Below are 22260 nucleotides of genomic sequence, written 5' to 3'. Positions count from 1 at the left end.
TAGGTTTGGTTTATGAGAGAGTGTTTGCTGTTCACCCACCAGTCTTCTAAAGGTGCTGCCACAGAGCACGTAGAATAGGTTTGGTTTATGAGAGAGTGTCTGCTGTTCACCCACCAGTCTTCTACAGGTGCTGCTGCAGAGCACGTAGAATAGGTTTGGTTTATGAGAGTGTCTGCTGTTCACCCACCAGCCTTCTACAGGTGCTGCCGCAGAGCACGTAGAATAAGTTTGGTTTATGAGAGAGTGTCTGCTGTTCACCCGTCAGTCTTCTACAGGTGCTTCTACAGAGCACGTAGAATAGGTTTGGTTTATGAGAGAGTGTCCGCTGTTCACCAGCCAGTCTTCTACAGATGCTGCCGCAGAGCACGTAGAATAGGTTTGGTTTATGAGAGAGTGCCTGCTGTTCACCCGTCAGTCTTCTACAGGTGCTGCTACAGAGCACGTAGAATAGGTTTGGTTTATGAGAGAGTGTCTGCTGTTCACCCACCAGTCTTCTACAAGTGCTGCTGCAGAGCACATAGAATAGGTTTGGTTTATGAGAGAGTGTCTGCTGTTTACCCGTCAGTCTTCTACAGGTGCTGCTGCAGAGCACGTAGAATAGGTTTGGTTTATGAGAGAGTGTCTGCTGTTCACCCAGCAGTCTTCTACAGGTGCTGCTGCAGAGCACGTAGAATAGGTTTAGTTTATGAGAGAGTGTTTGCTGTTCACCCGCCAGTCTTCTACAGGTGCTGCTGCAGAGCACGTAGAATAGGTTTGGTTTATGAGAGAGTGTCCACTGTTCACCAGCCAGTCTTCTACAGGTGCTGCTGCAGAGCACGTAGAATAGGTTTGGTTTATGAGAGAGTGTTTGCTGTTCACCCATCAGTCTTCTACAGGTGCTGCTGCAGAGCACGTAGAATAGGTTTGGTTTATGAGAGAGTGTCTGCTGTTCACCCAGCAGTATTCTAAAGGTGCGGCTGGAGAGTGTGTCGAACAGGATGTGTTTGTGATAGCGTCTGCTGTTCACACACCAACCGTCTGCAGGTGCTGCTGGAGAGCGTGTCAAACAGGTTTGGTTTCTGTGATAGTGTCTGCTGTTCGTTCCCCTCTCAGTCTTCTACAGGTGCTGCCGGAGAGCGTTTAGAATAGGGTGTATTTGACAGAGAGAGAAAGAGAGTCAAGGAGTTGCTGGCCTCTTTCACAAAGGGGCGGCTATTGATGTGTAAATGTTTGCACTCCCGTTTGAGGTACTTGATTGGAAGTCCCACCAGAACTTGGCATAACCCTCCCCGCTCCCATTTGAAATGCCTATGTGATTATCTTGCCTTTATTCTTTACACCATGAAATCTTGATTCTCAAATGTGTGCTGAACTCGCTCAGCCAGCGATCCATCTGGACTTGGGAGACAGGGAACCAGGACCAGAACCTTATTTCTCTCAGAGAGGACGAGTAAGTGGCGATCAACAGGTTGACATACCCTGGCTGTGTCTGCAGCTTCCAATTGAAGTTTTGACTGACCGATAGTATTACTTCAGGCCCCTCACACCTCCCCCATGAGGAAGACCCTGGACATACATTTCACACATTCTTTCTTCATAAATAAAAAATCACAAAGCGCTTACAGAATGTGAGTGAATGAATCACTCAACGTTTGGAATTCAAGAATATCCCATGAAATCGATGCATCAATAGTACAGAACAATACATTAATAATAAATATGCATTTTACCATCAATCAATCAACTCATTAACACTGGTAGGAACCAAGGAACTGCTGCATCAAAACTATAATGTGATCCCAAGTCTAAAAATCATTACATATTTGATTAAACATTGAAAGATACTCAGACTGACTAAAATGAGTCCATAGTTTTTACACCACTAGTTAACTGAAACCTGCAGAACTATGTACCAGCAGCATTTTCCAAACTATGGGTGACGGGAATTAGTAAGCTAACAAAGTTACTTTTTGGCCTAAAACTCACAAACGTAGACTATTCCTCTCTAGTTTCAGTCTGTTCATACTTTCAGCCAATTACTACAGAACGTCGGGCTCATCTGATGTTAAGAGGAACATTATTACATATATGTAGGCTCTCACACAAGCTTTTTAAAATAAATATCATTTTTATCTTAAGGGTACAAATACATTGACAAACGTAGCTCAGTCCACAGCTGCTTACAAACTGCTACTCTTTTTTCCTGTTATGGTTGTATGATGGAATCCAGCATGCATTTACCCTGCATGTCTTTACCACGCAGTCAGTACCCCCGCGTGCGACATTACCAAGCACTGCCATGCGTTACTTTATCACACAAGTCGTTACAACGACTTGCATTAGGCGAGGCTGGACTTTTGTATAGTATAAATTACTATTTCATCTCCAGTCTACTCAACAGTAGGGAAGGTGTTGGACTTAAAAATCCAAGACCAGTCCAACAATGCATCCCTTACAGCAAATCGCTGTAATGACTTGCATTCTAAAGTAACGCCCTGGTAACGTCGCATGCGGGGTACCAACCTCGCTGTAAAGGCTGGTTGCTGTAAAGACTGCAAGGTAAATGATATTTCCCCTTGTTATATGTTTCCTCTGCACCACAACAACTTGGCATCACAGTGACTGTGTGCACCTCTTTATTCTGTCCATCAGCACTGAACACTGGAGACAGATGTCTCCTCAATCAATCAATCATTTAAATTAGTTGAACACATCTAGTGCACTCAGCCAAGAGGAACAAGACAATTCTCAGTGAACCCCAGCTGTGTTAAGCAGGAAAGGTAGCCATGTGGCCAGGAAATTGTCTTTCTTTAGTCACATGCTGACACTCTTGACTGTAATTTTTTCACAAACACTTCAACACCAAACCTGCCAAGATGTACAGACGTCAGGCTCCATACATGTGCTGTGCTCATCCTGGTGCTCAACAGCAAGTAACAGTTTAATTTGCAAGTTCGAAAAGTTACCTCATTCCAGGCTACCGCACATAAATCTAGCGTAGTGACTGGTGTATCTGCATATCACACCAGCTTTATAAACATATCAGCTTGCAGCTATTTTCAAGAAAACCTGGGCACAAAAATAAAAAGCGTTTTTTGGTTTACCCATTCAAAAAAGCAAATAGATTCATTTTTAGAACCGTATTCGTGGGGCCAATTTGTTTTCTTCAATAAATTATCAAATGACACAGTCTTACTCTACTAATGCTATTCAATCATGTTCATTTTTAGACAGGCTCCCTTCCTTGACAAGAACTGGGGAACAAAAAACCTACATTTCTTATTAGCATGTAAAATCAATCACAGCATTTTATAGCATCAGAATTGATTTTATCTGTATCATATTTTAATGGGAACAATGTTTTGTTTTTCATTTCCTATGTAGAACAGACATTCCAAGATTGGAGTCCATTATTCATCTGCCCTCTACACAACTCTGCAAAAGCTGTAAATGCTTTTGTTTGCTTTGTGCTCGGCCTGACTAACACACAGCTGCAGCTCTGTGACTTTCATTAATGAGCCCTCGCTCTTCTGAAGAGATGCCCTGTGCTCGGCCTGGCCATCTTACTGGGGGCAGCCTCATGACTTTAAGGTCTTATTGTTCTACCTACGTGAGATCCAAATAAACCTTGAATTTACTTTTGGTTCTATGGGAAGGCAACCACCTTATACAAGAATAAGGTAAGACAACCCACTAGGATATTGTTCTTGAAGTTATGCAACAAAATTAATATCTAATCAAGAACAAAAGCCTTGATAATAATGCCTAATATAAATGTGTGAAATGTTATTAAAAATCAAATAAAAAGTGATGTTAAAATACATCTGCACAGTATGCTCTCCAGTATAGTACAAACTATCGAACATGCTGTTTCGATTATATGCCTTGTCTAAGCAGGCATCATTGGAGTTGCCCTGGATTGCTCCTGCCTCTGCTTCCTGAATGGCTAATTGCAGACATTTCCCGCTTGATTCGGTTGTGTAATTCATACACTAATGGCACCTACATCCCATTCAATTTGGATTTGTTACGTGTGATGTTATCAGCATCTGTCTAGCACCTTCCACCTCTACTTATTGCAACAAAATTATTTCTTAAAAATGTCACATGTCTATGAACGTCTGCCAGTGATGACATTATAAAACAGCATGTATCTATCAATAAAGGACTAGCTTTGTTGTGTTGTAGGGAGACTCAGTACGTATGATGGCAAACCAGTTGGTTTGGTTGTTAAGCCCTCACCCACCGACCTAGTCGGTGGCATGCTTCATCATCGGGCCCACCACAGTGACACCGAATGTGTCCCAGGTGTGCTTCGACTTCAGATTACTGAGGAGCTGGTATACTTCTCTGAGTGGGCTGTGAGGGGGTGTGTAAGAAGGTGAATTAAAAGCTATGCAGTAGGTCCCAGTTCCCGAGGGTATATAGAAAACTTTAATAGCTGGGCTCACGCTAGCGAATAAAAAGGCAAACGGACGCGGTGGAGCGAATTATGAACTCCCGCGTCCTATGTGGTCGACCCTTACTCAGTCAACATCATAACCTGGCGTCGTTATATTGACGACATCTTTATCATCTGGGAGGGCAATGAGGACACCCTGAATCAATTCCTGATATGGATTAATGATCGTGATACTTATCTCCGGTTGACATGCACTAGCAGTCCAACTGAGCTAGCATTCCTGGATCTCAACATCAAGGCAGAGCAAAATGGCTTGATTACCACCACACACTACAAGCCTACCGCACGCAACTCCTTATTGCGTTTTGACAGCTTCCACCCTAGGCCACTCAGGGAAAACCTCCCCTTTGGCCAGTTCTTACGAATAAGGCAAAACTGCAGCAGAATTCAAGACTATAAATCACAGTCAAAGGCATTAGTCCACAAACTGGAAGATCGTGGCTATCCGACGAGAATCATCTCCAAGACCTGTAAAAGGGCACGAAATCAAAACAGGGAAGCACTCCTTGAAACCATAATAAAACCACCTGAGTCACCCGTCATGACCTGCGTGACAACGTATAACACTGCCTCTAACCAGGTGTCCAACATAATTAAGAGAAATTGGAAAATAATCAATTCAGGAGCACGGAAGTGGGACCTCCCTCGCTTTGCCTACAAGAGAGCAAAAAACTTAAGAGATCAATTAGTATCCACAAGACCAAGAGCAAACCCACGACCCACAGGCAACACTATCCTCAATGCATGGGGACTACCTAAACTCACTGGACACCAACCTTGTAACAATTGTAGTGTTTGCCATCTCACCTCCCCATCAAAAACACTCAATCTGGAAAATGGCAAAGTTTGGACACAACGCCAGTTTACCAACTGTAATTCTACCAACTTGGTATATTTGATCATATGTCGTTGTGGCCTAAAATACATCGGCATGACCACCAGAAAAGTGAGGACTAGGATGACTGAGCATAGGAGCACCATGAGGTGTGGCAAAAATATAAGTAAACTGACGGAACACTTCTTGTCCCATAACCACACTCCCAATGATTCCACATGGACAGTGATTGAGAAATTTGAAAACTGTGATGAAAGAACTCTCCATACAAGAGAACAACAGTGGATTTACCGTCTTTCCACCCATCTGACCGGACTTAACGATTCCATACCATGGAATTCATTGAATTGTTGAACCCTGTTTCCGTTTGGACTCGTGGTTCAGTCCCTATCTGTACGTTTTATCAGTGCTGTGTCCCCCATAACTTTTGCTATATATTTGCACTAACCGCATACCTATACGCATGCGTAGTCTATGAACACACTCCCCGTCGACTCTGACCATGCGTGTATGCGTCACTTAACATATGATTACGCGCAGCCGCGCCCATTGCTCCACCCCTCTGTAGGTACCGCCCTATACGACTGAGTATAAATACCCGTACGTGCCTGATCCCCAGTCACTCGGGACACCGCAGCAGGACAACAGGTTCACGGAGCTCTCAGACCGGAAATCTCGTAAGTACAGAGATAAGCCCAGCACGACCGCATAGGTAAGCAGCTTTTTCTCCTGACAGGACTGGCTCTGACCTATGCCTTCTACAAAACCTAGGGTCCGCTCTCCCCTGCCTGGTGACCCATGAGGCTTTAACAGCTAATAGCAAGTGTGAGGATAAAGAAACATTCTTACCTGTTCTCACTCTTTGACTATTTCCCGCTGTTTAGTCCACCACTACCACCCCGTTTTTAACCGCTTTGTAATCACCATTGCCATGTAACTCTCATGGTCACGTTCTAAATCTCGCCGGTAGAGGTCGTTCACACACCTTAACTTGCCGGCAATGCGTTGTGTTACAAGTATAATATACTCATTTGACTTTACCCTGTACGTCTGTCTTCGTCCTTTTTGTTTTGTGTACAGTAAAGCGGAGGGAATCCCCCTCCACACACGTATAGCACCTTAGCGTGTGCGACACCTTTTAAACTCATTTCACTTAATATAATTTATAGTTTCACCCACACACTCATTGGTCCTGAGGAAAGCCAGTTGTAAACATAAAAGTCCTGGCTGAAACATGTCGACCACATAGGACGCGGGAGTTCATAATTCGCTCCACCGCGTCCGTTTGCCTTTTTATTCGCTAGCGTGAGCCCAGCTATTAAAGTTTTCTATATACCCTCGGGAACTGGGACCTACTGCATAGCTTTTAATTCACCTTCTTACACACCCCCTCACAGCACACTCAGAGAAGTATACCAGCTCCTCAGTAATCTGGAGTCGAAGCACACCCGGGACACATTTGGTGTCACTGTGGTGGGCCCGATGATGAAGCATGCCACCGACTAGGTCGGTGGGTGAGGGCTTAACAACCAAACCAACTGGTTTGCCATCATACGTACTGAGTCTCCCTACAACACATCAAAGCTAGTCCTTTATTGATAGATACATATTAACTTGGGGATCTGGACTGGCTTACCTAGTCCTCTCTCTCCGTTTTGATTTGCTGATACTTGGCAGCGCACAGCTGCGAGAGACATACAAACACCTTGAAACCATGGCGCAAAACTTTGGCCTAACCTACTCAGAGGATGATATCAGTGAAATCCTCTCTGACCCCTCCCTCCAGGCAGATTTCAACACAGCATCGACCATAGCACAAACTACAGATTGGGACGCTCTCACTGAGAAAAAGCGGAACAGGATTCAAACGATCCTACATGGCATTATCCTTGCACAATACCTGCGTACTAATACAGCCCCGAAGGGACTACTGGTTACCAACGCCCCCGGATCTTTCTTGATGATGTCACCTTCAGAAAGGACTGGGCCCAAATAGCCTGGCATTGTACCAGAGACTGGTTGGTACTTATTACCAAGACGGCTAAACGCCTATCTGAAGCCATAGTCATAGAAATTCAGGCATCAGAGACTCACTTCAAAACCACGCTCACAGGCTATAAGAAAAAACTTGAGGACCAAAACCGTGAAATGTCTGAATATAATGAATACCTCACACAAACTAAGATGAAAAAGTTTGAGAAGGACCTGAAAAGATTCAGTTACTCCAAGACATACCCCTATGCCGATGACGACTACACTGCACCGACAAAAGGCCAAGACAACTCTGAGGACAGTAGTTCTGTCTCAAGTGGGTCCAGCACAGGCTCGACCAACACAAGAGGAAGGGGACGCATAGGCCAAAATTGGCAACAACCTTGGCAAGGGCCCCCACAACACCATAATTTTGGCCCCCCACCATTTGGCCCCATTCCACCTCCATATTTCGGATACCCCCCACTATATGCCCCCGGACAGATGCCATACTTCCAGAACAACCTAAACCAGCGGTATCCTTTTTTAGGTCAAGGCCGCAGATCACGCGGCAAGAGAAGAAATCCCACTCAACGGGTACACTGGGAAACGGAAGAAGACCCGGTGAGTTCGAACACCCGGAACAAAACCCGGGAACAAGCAGGGTCCAGCAAGTAACTACACTCCAAACGGACAACCCTTTGGTGTTCAATATCTCAGACATACCTCTAACCAACGAGGAAACTGCAGTCCTCAATAAAGGTCTCTCCTTCGTCCCGACCACCAGACTAGACATGTTAAACTCCATGTGGAACTCGCAGAGTTTTTCCGGAAACTGAAATTAAAAGCTTTTTTTGAAAAACAAGAGAAACCCGATGACAATCGGGAAAACATGAATGAAACCGGATTAAAAGTCAAATCTACTTTCACTCCTCCACCAGCAAGTGTACCAGTGGAAATTACCACTTTCGAGAATGCGGTCTATTCGGAAATAGAAAAACTGCAACCAAGGAACACATTCAACAACCTCTCCTACCAAGATCGGGAAATAATTAAACACCTACAGAATGACCCCACCCGCATTATAAAACCTGCGGATAAAGGAGGAGGCATCGTGGTTATGAACAAATGCGATTACGACAAAGAATGTTGTCGCCTACTGAGCGATACTCGCAATTACAAACTCCTGGCTAAAGATCCAACCGAAGAACTTCAGTTGAAAATAAACCGACTTGTCAAAGAGGCTATCGATGCGGAGTACATCTCCAAGCAGGAGGGTGACTATCTCTGCACAAAAAACGCGAGGGTACCGTACTTTTACACCTTGCCCAAGGTGCACAAAGGTATCACTCCACCACCTGGAAGACCAATTGTATCGGGTATCCAATCCCTACTCGAACCTCTTTCGCGCTTTTGTGATTTTTTCCTTAATCCACTTGTACAAAAAACATCATCCTACATCCAGGATACTAAACATCTGCTAAATGTCATCAAGGACATCAGTTTCAACCCCGAAACACAACTCCTTGTCGGACTAGACATAGAGAGTTTGCACACAAGCTTACCTCAGGGTGCAACCCTACGTGTACTACACGATGTATTAATGGAGAACACCTGGCAACATCGTACCCCTCGACAATTCATTCTTGATTGTGCGGCCCTAGCACTAAAAGACAACTACTTCGAATACGAAGGGAAATTCTATCTCCAGACAAATGGAACCTCGATGGGGAGTGTTTTTGCCCCGAGCGTGGCTGGGCTGTACGTCCATCATTTTGAACGTAGCTACATCGAGGCCCCCACTAACCCTTACTCAGTCAACATCATAACCTGGCGTCGTTATATTGACGACATCTTTATCATCTGGGAGGGCAATGAGGACACCCTGAATCAATTCCTAATATGGATTAATGATCGTGATACTTATCTCCGGTTTACATGCACTAGCAGTCCAACTGAGCTAGCATTCCTGGATCTCAACATCAAGGCAGAGCAAAATGGCTTGATTACCACCACACACTACAAGCCTACCGCACGCAACTCCTTATTGCGTTTTGACAGCTTCCACCCTAGGCCACTCAGGGAAAACCTCCCCTTTGGCCAGTTCTTACGAATAAGGCGAAACTGCAGCAGAATTCAAGACTATAAATCACAGTCAAAGGCATTAGTCCACAAACTGGAAGATCGTGGCTATCCGACGAGAATCATCTCCAAGACCTGTAAAAGGGCACGAAATCAAAACAGGGAAGCACTCCTTGAAACCATAATAAAACCACCTGAGTCACCCGTCATGACCTGCGTGACAACGTATAACACTGCCTCTAACCAGGTGTCCAACATAATTAAGAGAAATTGGAAAATAATCAATTCAGGAGCACGGAAGTGGGACCTCCCTCGCTTTGCCTACAAGAGAGCAAAAAACTTAAGAGATCAATTAGTATCCACAAGACCAAGAGCAAACCCACGACCCACAGGCAACACTATCCTCAATGCATGGGGACTACCTAAACTCACTGGACACCAACCTTGTAACAATTGTAGTGTTTGCCATCTCACCTCCCCATCAAAAACACTCAATCTGGAAAATGGCAAAGTTTGGACACAACGCCAGTTTACCAACTGTAATTCTACCAACTTGGTACATTTGATCATATGTCGTTGTGGCCTAAAATACATCGGCATGACCACCAGAAAAGTGAGAACTAGGATGACTGAGCATAGGAGCACCATGAGGTGTGGCAAAAATATAAGTAAACTGACGGAACACTTCCTGTCCCATAACCACACTCCCAATGATTTCACATGGACAGTGATTGAGAAATTTGAAAACTGTGATGAAAGAACTCTCCATACAAGAGAACAACGGTGGATTTACCGTCTTTCCACCCATCTGACCGGACTTAACGATTCCATACCATGGAATTCATTGAATTGTTGAACCCTGTTTCCGTTGGACTCGTGGTTCAGTCCCTATCTGTACGTTTTATCAGTGCTATGTCCCCCATAACTTTTGCTATATATTTGCACTAACCGCATACCTATACGCATGCGTAGTCTATGAACACACTCCCAGTCGACTCTGACCATGCGTGTATGCGTCACTTAACATATGATTACGCGCAGCCGCGCCCATTGCTCCACCCCTCTGCAGGTACCGCCCTATACGACTGAGTATAAATACCCGTACGTGCCTGATCCCCAGTCACTAGGGACACCGCAGCAGGACAACAGGTTCACGGAGCTCTCAGACCGGAAATCTCGTAAGTACAGAGATAAGCCCAGCACGACCGCATAGGTAAGCAGCTTTTTCTCCTGACAGGACTGGCTCTAACCTTTGCTTTCTACAAAACCTAGGGTCCGCTCTCCCCTGCCTGGTGACCCATGAGGCTTTAACAGCTAATAGCAAGTGTGAGGATAAAGAAACATTCTTACCTGTTCTCACTCTTTGACTATTTCCCGCTGTTTAGTCCACCACTACCACCCCGTTTTTAACCGCTTTGTAATCACCATTGCCATGTAACTCTCATGGTCACGTTCTAAATCTCGCCGGTAGAGGTCGTTCACACACCTTAACTTGCCGGCAATGCGTTGTGTTACAAGTATAATATACTCATTTGACTTTACCCTGTACGTCTGTCTTCGTCCTTTTTGTTTTGTGTACAGTAAAGCGGAGGGAATCCCCCTCCACACACGTATAGCACCTTAGCGTGTGCGACACCTTTTAAACTCATTTCACTTAATATAATTTATAGTTTCACCCACACACTCATTGGTCCTGAGGAAAGCCAGTTGTAAACATAAAAGGCCTGGCTGAAACATGTCGACCACATAGGACGCGGGAGTTCATAATTCGCTCCACCGCGTCCGTTTGCCTTTTTATTCGCTAGCGTGAGCCCAGCTATTAAAGTTTTCTATATACCCTCGGGAACTGGGATCTACTGCATAGCTTTTCATTCACCTTCTTACACACCCCCTCACAGCACACTCAGAAAAGTATACCAGCTCCTCAGTAATCTGGAGTCGAAGCACACCCGGGACACATTCGGTGTCACTGTGGTGGGCCCGATGATGAAGCATGCCACCGACTAGGTCGGTGGGTGAGGGCTTAACAACCAAACCAACTGGTTTGCCATCATACGTACTGAGTCTCCCTACAACACAACAAAGCTAGTCCTTTATTGATAGATACATATTAAATTGGGGATCTGGACTGGCTTACCTAGTCCTCTCTCTCCGTTTTGATTTGCTGATTATAAAACAGCACACAGTCTACAGAGAATGAATGTTTTCACATATCTTTTATAGTCATCATACATTTTAATAGATAACATGAGTGCTTTATTTATTATGTGAAAGTCACTGAAGTGGCTGCTTACCCCTAAGAGTGATTTCTTATTTCAGATTTTTGAGAATATTAGTATTATTCCCACCTTCTGCTTCTCCAAGGTAGGTTTTATAGAAATACAAGCTGGCATAAAACCGCAATAGATGGCAGAAAGGCTGTGTCAGACATACTGAGCTATGTTTGGTAAAATAAGTAGCATTACATTTGGTAGTAACATCACTTTTTAATAAAGGGACAAATGAGTGAATAGCATGTAATAGATGGTTATTTTTATTATTTTGTGTAGAGATCAACAACTATGCTCATATTTAGATTTTATCCTAGGATATTTTTTGACAGATGTTGTTAGTGGCATGCCTAATTTGCATGTTGTGTGCCAGCTTGTGTTGGCTCTTCTTGTTCTTGTCACTCCCCTGGAATAGAGCCTCTTTACCATCCTTCTGATTGGATGACTTTGATACTTTCACTGCTCGCTATGAGGAACTACGCGTCTATTTTTGGTTAAGAGTTCCATGGGAGTGCATGTGTTTTGGGTTTATGGATTTACAGGTTTTATCACGAATCCCGAAATCTAGCTGTGAAGATCCTTGTTAGTCCAAGCGTTGCTCATAGTGTTGCTTTTACCAGTAGTATGATCAGATATGCTTGCATGGTTTTTTCTTGCACTTTTTAAGAGCACTGTTTCACTCAATTAAAAAACAACTATATTTCTTTTTTTTTTGTCCAACTTATGCTAGTCTTCTAATATGTTTCCAAGTATTTCATGGTTTTCCCTTAATGTAGAGAAGAAAAGACACTTTCATAATTCCGTAAATATCTATGTTTTTCTTCATTCCTGCAAGTCGGGTCTTCTATCATCTACTTTTTATTATCTGGTTCTGGAATGTCCCACTTAATTGTAATGTTATAATTTTCTGTAATTCGTTCATCTCTCAATAACTGCACTTGTTTACTCCTGTGTGTATCCACAGTTGGGTCACTATTATTGGCCTTACATTCTTGCCAAATTCTCTACATCTCTAGGATTATTTCAATTGTTCAATGAAGGTGTGTTTTTGCTTATGGCTGTGCAGAACTCATAATTGACTAAAGGCTTTCATACATTCAGTACACTTGTGTGGCTTTTACCGTGGGAGTTCTCGGATTCTTCCTTAGGTTTGAGGAGTCACTGAAAGAACTTCTACACTCAATACAATGGTAAGGTTTTTTCTGTGTGTGTTCGCTGATGACTATGCAGAATTGATAATTGACTAAAGCTCTTCACACATTCATTGCACTTGAATGGCTTTTTCCCCTGTGTGAGTTCGCTGATGTCTGTGTAGGACTGATGACTGACTGAAGCTCTTCCCACATTCAATGCAATGGTAAGGTTTTTCCCCAGTGTGTGTTAGCTGATGGCACTGTAGGTCTGATAATTGACTAAAACTCTTTCCACACTCATTACAAAGGTATGGTTTTTCCCCTGTGTGTGTTCGCTGATGTCTGAGTAGGACTGACGTTTGACAAAAGCTCTTCCCACATTCACTGCACTTGAATGGTTTTACCCTTGTGTGTCGCTGATCTGTTTGTAAACATGATAACCGACTAATGCTCTTAACACACTCACTGCACTCAGAAGGCTTTTCACCTATGTATGTTTGCTGACGACTCCTAAATGTTAAGGAATGTCTAAAACTACATCCACATTTATTGCAGTGGTATGGTGCTTTCCCAGTGTGTGTTCGAAGATGTCTTTGGAGATGTGATGACTGACTGAAGCTCTTCACACATTCATTGCAATGGTATGGCTTTTCACCTGTGTGTGCTCGCTGATGCCCTTGGAGGTGTGATAACTGACTAAAGCTCTTCATACATTCATTGCAATGGTATGGTTTTTCCCCTGTGTGTGTTTGTTGATGTCTTTGGAGGTTTGATAAGTGACTAAAGCTCTTTGCACATTCATTGCAATGGTATGGTTTTTCCCCTGTGTGTGTTCGTTGATGTACTAGGAAGTTTGATAACTGACTAAAGCTCTTCCTACATTCATTGCATTGGTATGGTTTTTCTCCTGTGTGTGTTCGTTGATGTCTTTGGAGGTCAGATAACTGACCACAGCTCTTCATACATTCAGTGCAATTGAATTGTTTTTCTCCTGTGTGCGTTTGCTGAGGGCGCTTTACTAGTGATGACAAACTAAAGCTCTCGGTGCATGTGTATGATTCTTTATTCTTGGTTAGTGTCTCTGGATTGGGTATATATTTGTCTACATCACATAACTGTGTTTCCTGAAGGGTCAACATGTCTGTTAAAGCAATTGTGTTTTTCTCACACTCCCTAAATGTGTGTGCTATTTTTCACATTTGGTTTCCGATTTAACAATAAAGTGCAAAGGGCACCAAATATCTGTTACACTCATAATGTGTGTTATACTTCTTTGTGGGTGATAGTGCCTTTAGAATGGCTATTGGTTTTGTACAGCTAGGGGTAAAGATTAATCTTCCTTCTGGTTTGTGCAAATTGGGACAGAGGTTTTCATTTTATTTAGCAGAACTCGACTTCCATTTAAACTTCAGTTGTCCAGCTCCACTCCACTTTTCTTTTTTCTGCTTCCTGTGGTTTGGCCAGAAATAGTTTACAATACACATAAAAGACTGAGTAGTAGTAGTCATTTTACGGAGCAAAGCACTGCTGTAAGCACATCACACCGATCCCATGATCAAAGCTTGTACTGGATACTTTTTTTATACAATAAGAGATTATCAGTGGTGTTTCCTAAATCTTCCAGAGTTCTTTTCTTGGTCTTGTGGCGTGGAGGTGCACAGCTCAGACTTGTATATTCACTGAATTGCCCTTAACTGCTTCTTCCAAGATCTGTCAGTTAAGGTTCAGGTTCGTCTGTCTATGACCGTGCTGATGTTTTCCTGAATACTGGAGCCCAGTTTTTCATTGTTCTTGCAGATTTACAGTAATATCTTCATTATCCATATTCATTTTTATTCAAGGCTTGTTTTCTGTTGGATGTAAAGAGATGTATAATTACTACATGCAAATGTACTGGAATGTGAATATACAATGTTTAAATGGTAGTAAAAGACATCTTGTCTTTACCGTTTTTTAAACTTAGTAGGGGATATTCCCTCATACTCAGATATTTAACTAGAAGTTCTGTTTAGCACAACACATCTTATTGACTTCAGAAAAGGAGGTGATTTGTCAGTGTTCACAAAGTAACTCAGTGAAGACAATGCACTCAAGGAGCACCCACTTGCTACAGGCACAAGTCTAGGTAGATGCAAATGATCAAGATTTTATTTGAACAAGAGCAGATTATGGAAGAAGATGGATCAGGATGTGCTGCTGTTTCTTCAGTTTCAGGAAGTGTATAACAATGGTAACTCTTCGGGAAGTATATAACAAGTATATAACAAAACTAAAACTTCAGGAGGTACAAAACAAAGGTAACTCGGGGTGCATTTTTTCCAAAGCAGTGGAGCGTCTGCCTGCATGCAAATAGCAGAAGACAGGTACTGGCCTGATTGTCAAGTGCCCGTGGTTAGCAGTGCAGGGATAACAAACTAGGTGCATAGGTACCTGAGAGGTACAAGCAGAGGAGGTGTTCACATGGGGTGCTTATGAGGTACAAACAGAAGAAGTACAGAGGCAACTGTTTATGAGGTACAAATACAGAACGTGCACAGGCAGGTTCTTGTGAGGTACAGTGAAGGTGCACAGGTAAATGCATAAGATTTTTTTAGATTTTTTCAAGATTTTTATGAGTTACAAATAACTCCTTGTTTTTGATTCTGCAGACTCCGCCGTAGCGCCACACCAGCCGCAAAGGGCCGGGCCTTGCTCCGCCTGTTTCCCGGCCGGACTTGGCTCCGCCGGGCCCCTCCCACCACCAGTGACTTCCACAACAGCGCCAGGAGACGCATAAAGGCAGCGCCAGGGCTGAGTCGAGTGGGGGTCCTTGTTTTTGATTCTGCAGACTTCACGGCCGGGCATTGCTCCGCCGTAGCGCTACACCAGTCGCAAAGGGCCGGGCCTTGCTCCGCCTGTTTACCGGCCGGGCTTGGCTCCGCCGGGCCCCTCCCACCACCAGTGACTTCCACAACAGCGCCAGGAGGCGCATAAAGGCAGCGCCAGGGCTGAGTCGAGTGGGGGTCCTTGTTTTTGATTCTGCAGACTTCACGGCCGGGCATTGCTCCGCTGTAGCACCACACCAGCCGCAAAGGGCCGGGCCTTGCTCCGCCTGTTTCCCAGCCGGACTTGGCTCCGCCGGGCCCCTCCCACCACCAGTGACACCCACAACAGCGCCAGGAGGCGCATAAAGGCAACGCCAGTCCCTCGTCCCGCGGAACGCACGCGGGACGCGCCCGGCGAAGCCCGGGGAAAAGGGCGGGCCCTCTGTGGCCCTCTAGAGACCGAAAGAGACTGGACTGGGCCACCCCCCTTGGCTTTGTGAACACACCAACTAAGGTAATCGATCGCTCTGATGGAGGCTAAACGTAAGGCTGCGTAAGGCTGCGGCCAAAAAGACACCAATGCATACACGATCTGCAACCAGGAAATTAACACTGCCTACCCTAACCGCAGTTGATAGAATGTTGCAGCAAACAATTAGGGTTGTTGTGAATGCGATTGAAAAACACTGAAAGACTATCTCTACCACCCAGTATGTGTTTAAATTCTCAATCGCCACAAATTGCGAAATCCCCTGCAAATACAACTAATGTAACAACACTATCACATGACTCGATGCTATTACAATCTTTCGCAGGTCTGCCAGGGAATGATTTAAACCATGTTGTTGCACCACAACCTTTAGAACCTACTGTGTTTTCTGCTAGGGAGAGTAGATTATCATTAACACCTAATTTGATAACAAGTGATATACCCCAACCCCCAATATTGAATGACGTGCCTAATGATACAGGGGAGATGGACGGTTGTGATATCAATGACATTATCCCTATCCCTGATTCAACTAACACTAGTCTGTTAAGCAGTGTGACTGACCACGGGTCTACTCGGCCCAAAGGTAAACCCACTCACAGTAGGAAGATGTTGTTAGTTAATAAACTGGGCAAGAGATACAGATGCAAAAGAAAGAAAGTAACCCAAACTTCCACAGATCATGGAAAGGAGGGAGAGGTATTGCAACATAGCTCAAAGGAGAAACTAACCACAATTAACATAGAGGGACTGACGCAACATATAGAGAATATGATAAAATCCTACATTACACCAGTGACCGAAATTTTAGAATCCCTTAGTAAACAAGCATTTACAATGCAATGGTTTTGCCTTTGTTAAAGTTAGAGCTATTGGCATTTCTCTTGACATTATTTTTATTTATGTTTTTTTTAACATAAATAAATGGCATTGTCATTTACAATGCCACTAGCTTTATCTCTCGCAAATGACACACACAAACACACACAGAGCCCCCCCACACACACACCCACACAGAGCCCCCCACACACACAGCCACACAGAGCCCCCACACACACAGCTACACAAAGCTTCCTACACACACAGCCACACAGAGCCCTCCACACACACCCACACAGCACAAGCAGGCAACAGGGGCACACGGAGGCACAAGCAGGCAACAGGGGCACACGGAGGCACAAGCAGGCAACAGGGGCACACAGAGGAGCAAGCAGGCAACAGGGGCACACGGAGGCACAAGCAGGCAACAGGGGCACACGGAGGCACAAGCAGGCAACAGGGGCACACGGAGGCACAAGCAGGCAACAGGGGCACGAAAACGGAGGCACAAGCAGGCAACAGGGGCACACGGAGGCACAAGCAGGCAACAGAGGCACACGGAGGCACAAGCAGGCAACAGGGGCACACAGAGGCACAAGCAGGCAACAGGGGCACACGGAGGCACAAGCAGGCAACAGGGGCACACGGAGGCACAAGCAGGCAACAGGGGCACACGGAGGCACAAGCAGGCAACAGGGGCACACAAAGGCACAAGCAGGCAACAGGGGCACACAGAGGCACAAGCAGGCAACAGGGGCATGAAAACAGGCACAAGCAGGCAACAGGGGCACATACAGAACCACACATACAGAACCACACATACAGAGCCACATACACAGAGCCACCTACACACCCAGGAGAGCAAACACAGCGAGGGGGCAGGGAAGCAAGCACAGCAAGGGGGCAGGGAAGCAAGCACAGCGAGGGGGCAGGGAAGCAAGCACAGCGAGGGGGCAGGGAAGCAAGCACATCTATGGGAGGAGGAAAACGCATGCAATGCAACTCACCTAGCTCTACACCAAATGACACTGCAATCTGACTTACAGCCACAAAGGAGCCTGCATTATCAACCGTCACTGGGAGGTTAACATGCAAGACAATGCAACATAGCCAGGAGGCAGCATGACACGGGGCACAGACAGAACCATCAGTTTTTGGGGCGGGAGAACCAATAAATCAGTAGACTGTCCTGTTAGATTGAATCCACTGGGGGTGGCGGGGTGACCCCACCATAACCGAGCGCAAAGACTATTGGAAGGTGTGTGGGGGGAGTTAGGCCACAAACATCTGAGCCCTGGAGGAAATTCCTGTTATCCAATCACAGCCTGATCTAATTCCTCAGTATGGATAATAAAATGTACGTGCCCAGTATTTAGTAGGAAAAACAGCACGTGTAATGAAACCGACTGAGGACAAAAACCCCAACGATACACAATGTTTAATTTGTTTGCAGACAAGCTCTATTAATGTTAAAAGTTGCTCGTGATTTGCATTTGGGAGTCTCTGTCTGACATGTCATGGTGGGTGAGAGACACTGAGCCGGAATATAGCCTCGAATGTCTGAAACTTCAATTCGGAGTTTCCCTCTAAACAGCATGTTTTAAGTGTGGTGGGTCCTGTAGGGTTTCAGACATGGCAATAATTAAAAAACAGACATCGATTCCCTGGAGCACTATATATGCACCCACGCCTCTAACTTTACTAGGAAAAGCACTGATCCATTTCCCAACTATTGACTGAAAACCCCTTAAGGTATTTAATACAGCGCCTGGAGACCCCCACGGGTGATTAGCTGCGCTTTACAAATCAGCAATGCAATCCCCGTTTACATTTTACTTCATCCTGCATTGTCCAGGAGTATTTGCTTTTTTTTTTGTTTTACAAAAGTTTGCGTTCTTATATTGCTGTTCACTAAACATAGGACTCTTTCAGTACATACTGCCTCTTTGTGTCTGAGTGAATTCAGGTGGTAGGTGGGCGTTTACGGGCCGCGATGGAGCGCTCTGGAAGTGGCGTCAGAAAGCAGCGCACGTTTCCCCCAGTGACTAATTAATACAGCTGTGCAAACGATATGCTCATTCAATCTGTGATGGCTGCCTATGTGTCAATCGTATTTGTGGGGAAATGTGAAACAAGTAGAAAGATGTGCGAAAAAAAGGCACACATATCTACCAGGGTGAGACACTGAAGAAGACAAGTGGTACCAATGGGAGAGCCGGGGCGATTGCACCACTACAAATACCACCCCTTTCACAGACCTTAGCAGAGTTTAATACAAGGTCTCATTTTCAGAATATAAACATTTTCAATAATAAGTATTCACAACAAAATCACTGTGGTTATTCATTTGCCTGATACTACTTGCAAAAAACTGGCAAAGCCAATCGGCCCGGCTTGTTTTATGCAAATGTTTGTTGTAGAGTGATATGTCTGGCAGCAATAAGGGAAAGGTCACACCGATGCATTCAAATTGACAGGTCAGGATTTTAGTTGACATGGTTTTCAGCCATACTGTAAAATGACATAGGCCAGGTCTCCTGTACAAGATTCCTACCATAAACACAATTTTCGTACAATTAAAGAGGTGGTTGAAAAACAAAAACACACGTGTAACTGGTAGCTGAATTTCGCACTAAAGGAGGGGTCAGTAGGGGTCATTGAAACAAACCAGCAAGTGAAACTGTGGGAGGACCCCTGCCAGCCGGAACAGGGAGGACAAGGGTACCCCGTGAGGAGGGGGCGTCGAAAACAAAGAGGAGGGAGGGGGCAGCGAGGACAAAGGGTAGCACTAGACATGAAACAGAAGAGATAGGCCGAGGCACAGAGGTGTTTGAAGCCCTTTCGCCGCTACAACCTAGAGTACCTGTTTTCAAATGCCTAGCACCCCCTCTAGGACCAGTGCTCCTAATGAAGGCGGGGCGGGGGGCTTCCTGTCATTGTGATGCGAGGCACATAAACATCGTTCAAGGGCAAACGGAGGGAGGGGGGCTATGTCTGATAGCAGTTTAGGGTCATGAAAAGAGATTTAACCCCCAAAAACATCCCTTGTGCCCAAGTAGACAATAGAACTATCACAGCACTGATACAATTGATCAAGTACACCGTCCTCAACAAAGTGCTACAAATAAAGGTACGTTTTGTCTCGCCGTTGCCTACGTTAAGCATCAAGCCTTTGTTGACCCCACAAGTCCGGGCAGCAGATAGATGGTTTAAATGTGAAGGGGGCTCTCCCGGTAACACCCTGTCTCCCAATAACAGACAGAGTGTATGCACGACGATATGTCACCGTTAAAAACAATTAAAACTTCCAAAACCACACCAGCGGTGTATTGAAACGAGTCACTACACAACGTTCAGCGTGGAAATAAAATACAAATTACAAGCAAATAAATGTGAAAATCATGAATATACAAGAAACGCCTGTGTTTACTGGGGAGGAGGACCACGCAATCCCAGTGCCCCCCCAGCCTCTTTCTATTGCAAGTCGTGACCTACTGGTCACACTGGCAGCTGGGGACTTTTTTTTTATCATGAATGTAATTTATTTGTGGGAAAAACTCAAATTTCCCTCAGTCTGTCCTCTTCTCTCCTTAAAAAGGCAACACTGAAAACTTTGTGCACGTTAACGATCCCTAAATAAATCCAGGCTGCGTGGAAGCAAAAAACCAGCCATCACTCAACAAATATATTTTTCAGCCTTTGCACTCTTATGGAGGAGTAGCTCTTATTAAAAAGAAATCATTATTCCAGCTTAATTAATGCCACGGTTAAATATAACACCATGATGTCAGCGGTTTTAATTAAGTATTGGCAGTGTTACAAGAAGACTCCTCTCTGCCTGTTCCTGATTGACCTGGGAGTAATTTAGCTGCTTACCAGAGTGTGGGCTGAGCTTTGCTGGATGTTTGTGGGTGTCCGCAAAGTTAGGACGTGTGTGTTACATTAAACAAACAAGTTGCATTTCTATTGAATTGATGCCCCCGGGAACGGGAACGGGGCCGGAAGACGAGCCGAACATGCATAAAAAACCTCACGGGCACCAGCGGGAGGGGGGCGGGAACGGGGCCAGAGACACGGAGAGCGAGGCAGCAGTAGGGGGGCGGGAACGGGGTTCCGGAGACACGGAGAGCGGGAGAGGGGGTGGGAACGGGCAAAAAAAAAAAGCAAGCACTCACCTGGACTTCTTCCGGGTGCCGTCAATGCCAGACCAGATTCGGGGGCGTTCCCATGAGCAGGCTTTCGGCTGACGTAGCCAAAAGCCAAAAATTCTCGGGAACGCCCCTGAATCTGGTCCGAGATTGACGGACAGAGTCTTCTTCCAATGGCTAGCCTCCATTTATGGAGCTAGCCAATGGGAGAGTGGGGACGGTCCAGTCCCCACACACAGAAATCATTAAGTTTTTCCTAGCGCATGCGTACTTCGTACGCATTGGCTAGGCAAAACCTTAAAAGTGGAGAACTTGGAAAAACTAGGCATAGCCAACTTAGACATTCTAGAACATCTGGGCACGCAAGTCAAGTCCCCTACTACTAATATACCAACAGGGAGACCGAGCAAAAACACTCTAAGCAGCGCAACTAGAGTCCCTAGTATACCCACTATGGCAGTGACCCCGGTAGCAACCACAAGTGGAGTGAAAATGTTAAATACCATCGCCCCAAATGTTACAACGGGCCAGAAAGTCGCAGCAGGACAAAGGGAGACAGGTGGCCCCAGTTACAACAACACAATCTTACCAGCACCTAGACGCCACATTAACAATACCATCCCTGCTATGATTAACCTCCCACCGGAATGTAGACCATATGTAGCTATCCTTGCTAATGTCCCTAAACTGAAGCCTACCCAATTCGATAATCAGGAAACACTGAAAAACAAAACTTTGCATTGGCTCGTGAAAAACTGTGGATTCCCAACACGAGGTGCAAATCAGATTGTTTCCACACAAAGAGTAGGTTGGGTGGGACCAAGTAAAAAGGAGATAAATGGGGACTGTATAGTCATAAACTATAGGGCTACTGAATGGGCAAGAGACTCAATCTTAAATGCACCAATGCCATCTAATCATGAATATAACACCACGTTGTTCCCACTTGACTACTTCTATAGGAACCAGTTAGGAAGACAAACCACAACGCAGACTTTTAAGCACCCTAGAGCTGTACACCTCAACTACCCCATTGTACCCTCTGTACCAGCACCACTGTATAATGTATATGACAATTTCACAATTCCGATCTGCAACAGATTTCAGGTGTTTAACTCACTAGAGGAGAACGACTGACTGAATGTACCATCTATGATCCCACTCTGTGAATCTATTGTATCTGGTGAAATAGCTACAACTGAGCAAGGGTTAGGGGGTCAAATAGGGTTAGAAGATGTAACTGTGTTAAACACGACTAGCACTGAAC

At 44.9% G+C, this 22260-nt stretch overlaps 1 protein-coding gene across 1 annotated transcript in view; it reads right to left on the bottom strand.

Moving 5' to 3' along the window:
* Positions 1-11841: 11841 nt before the first annotated feature.
* Positions 11842-22260, bottom strand: part of LOC147737227 (uncharacterized) — a 50650-nt gene continuing 40231 nt past the window's right edge. The window contains exon 2 of the mRNA XM_086919761.1: positions 11842-14582. Coding sequence (XP_086775887.1) covers positions 12861-13871 — 1011 coding nt within the window. The 5' untranslated portion in view covers positions 13872-14582 and the 3' untranslated portion in view covers positions 11842-12860. The remainder of the gene's footprint in view (positions 14583-22260) is intronic.

Source organism: Lissotriton vulgaris, chromosome 1_1 (assembly GCF_964263255.1).
Source record: "Lissotriton vulgaris chromosome 1_1, aLisVul1.2, whole genome shotgun sequence".
In the NCBI taxonomy this organism is placed as follows: Eukaryota; Metazoa; Chordata; class Amphibia; order Caudata; family Salamandridae; genus Lissotriton; species Lissotriton vulgaris.
This window is presented reverse-complemented; position numbering and strand designations above follow the sequence as displayed.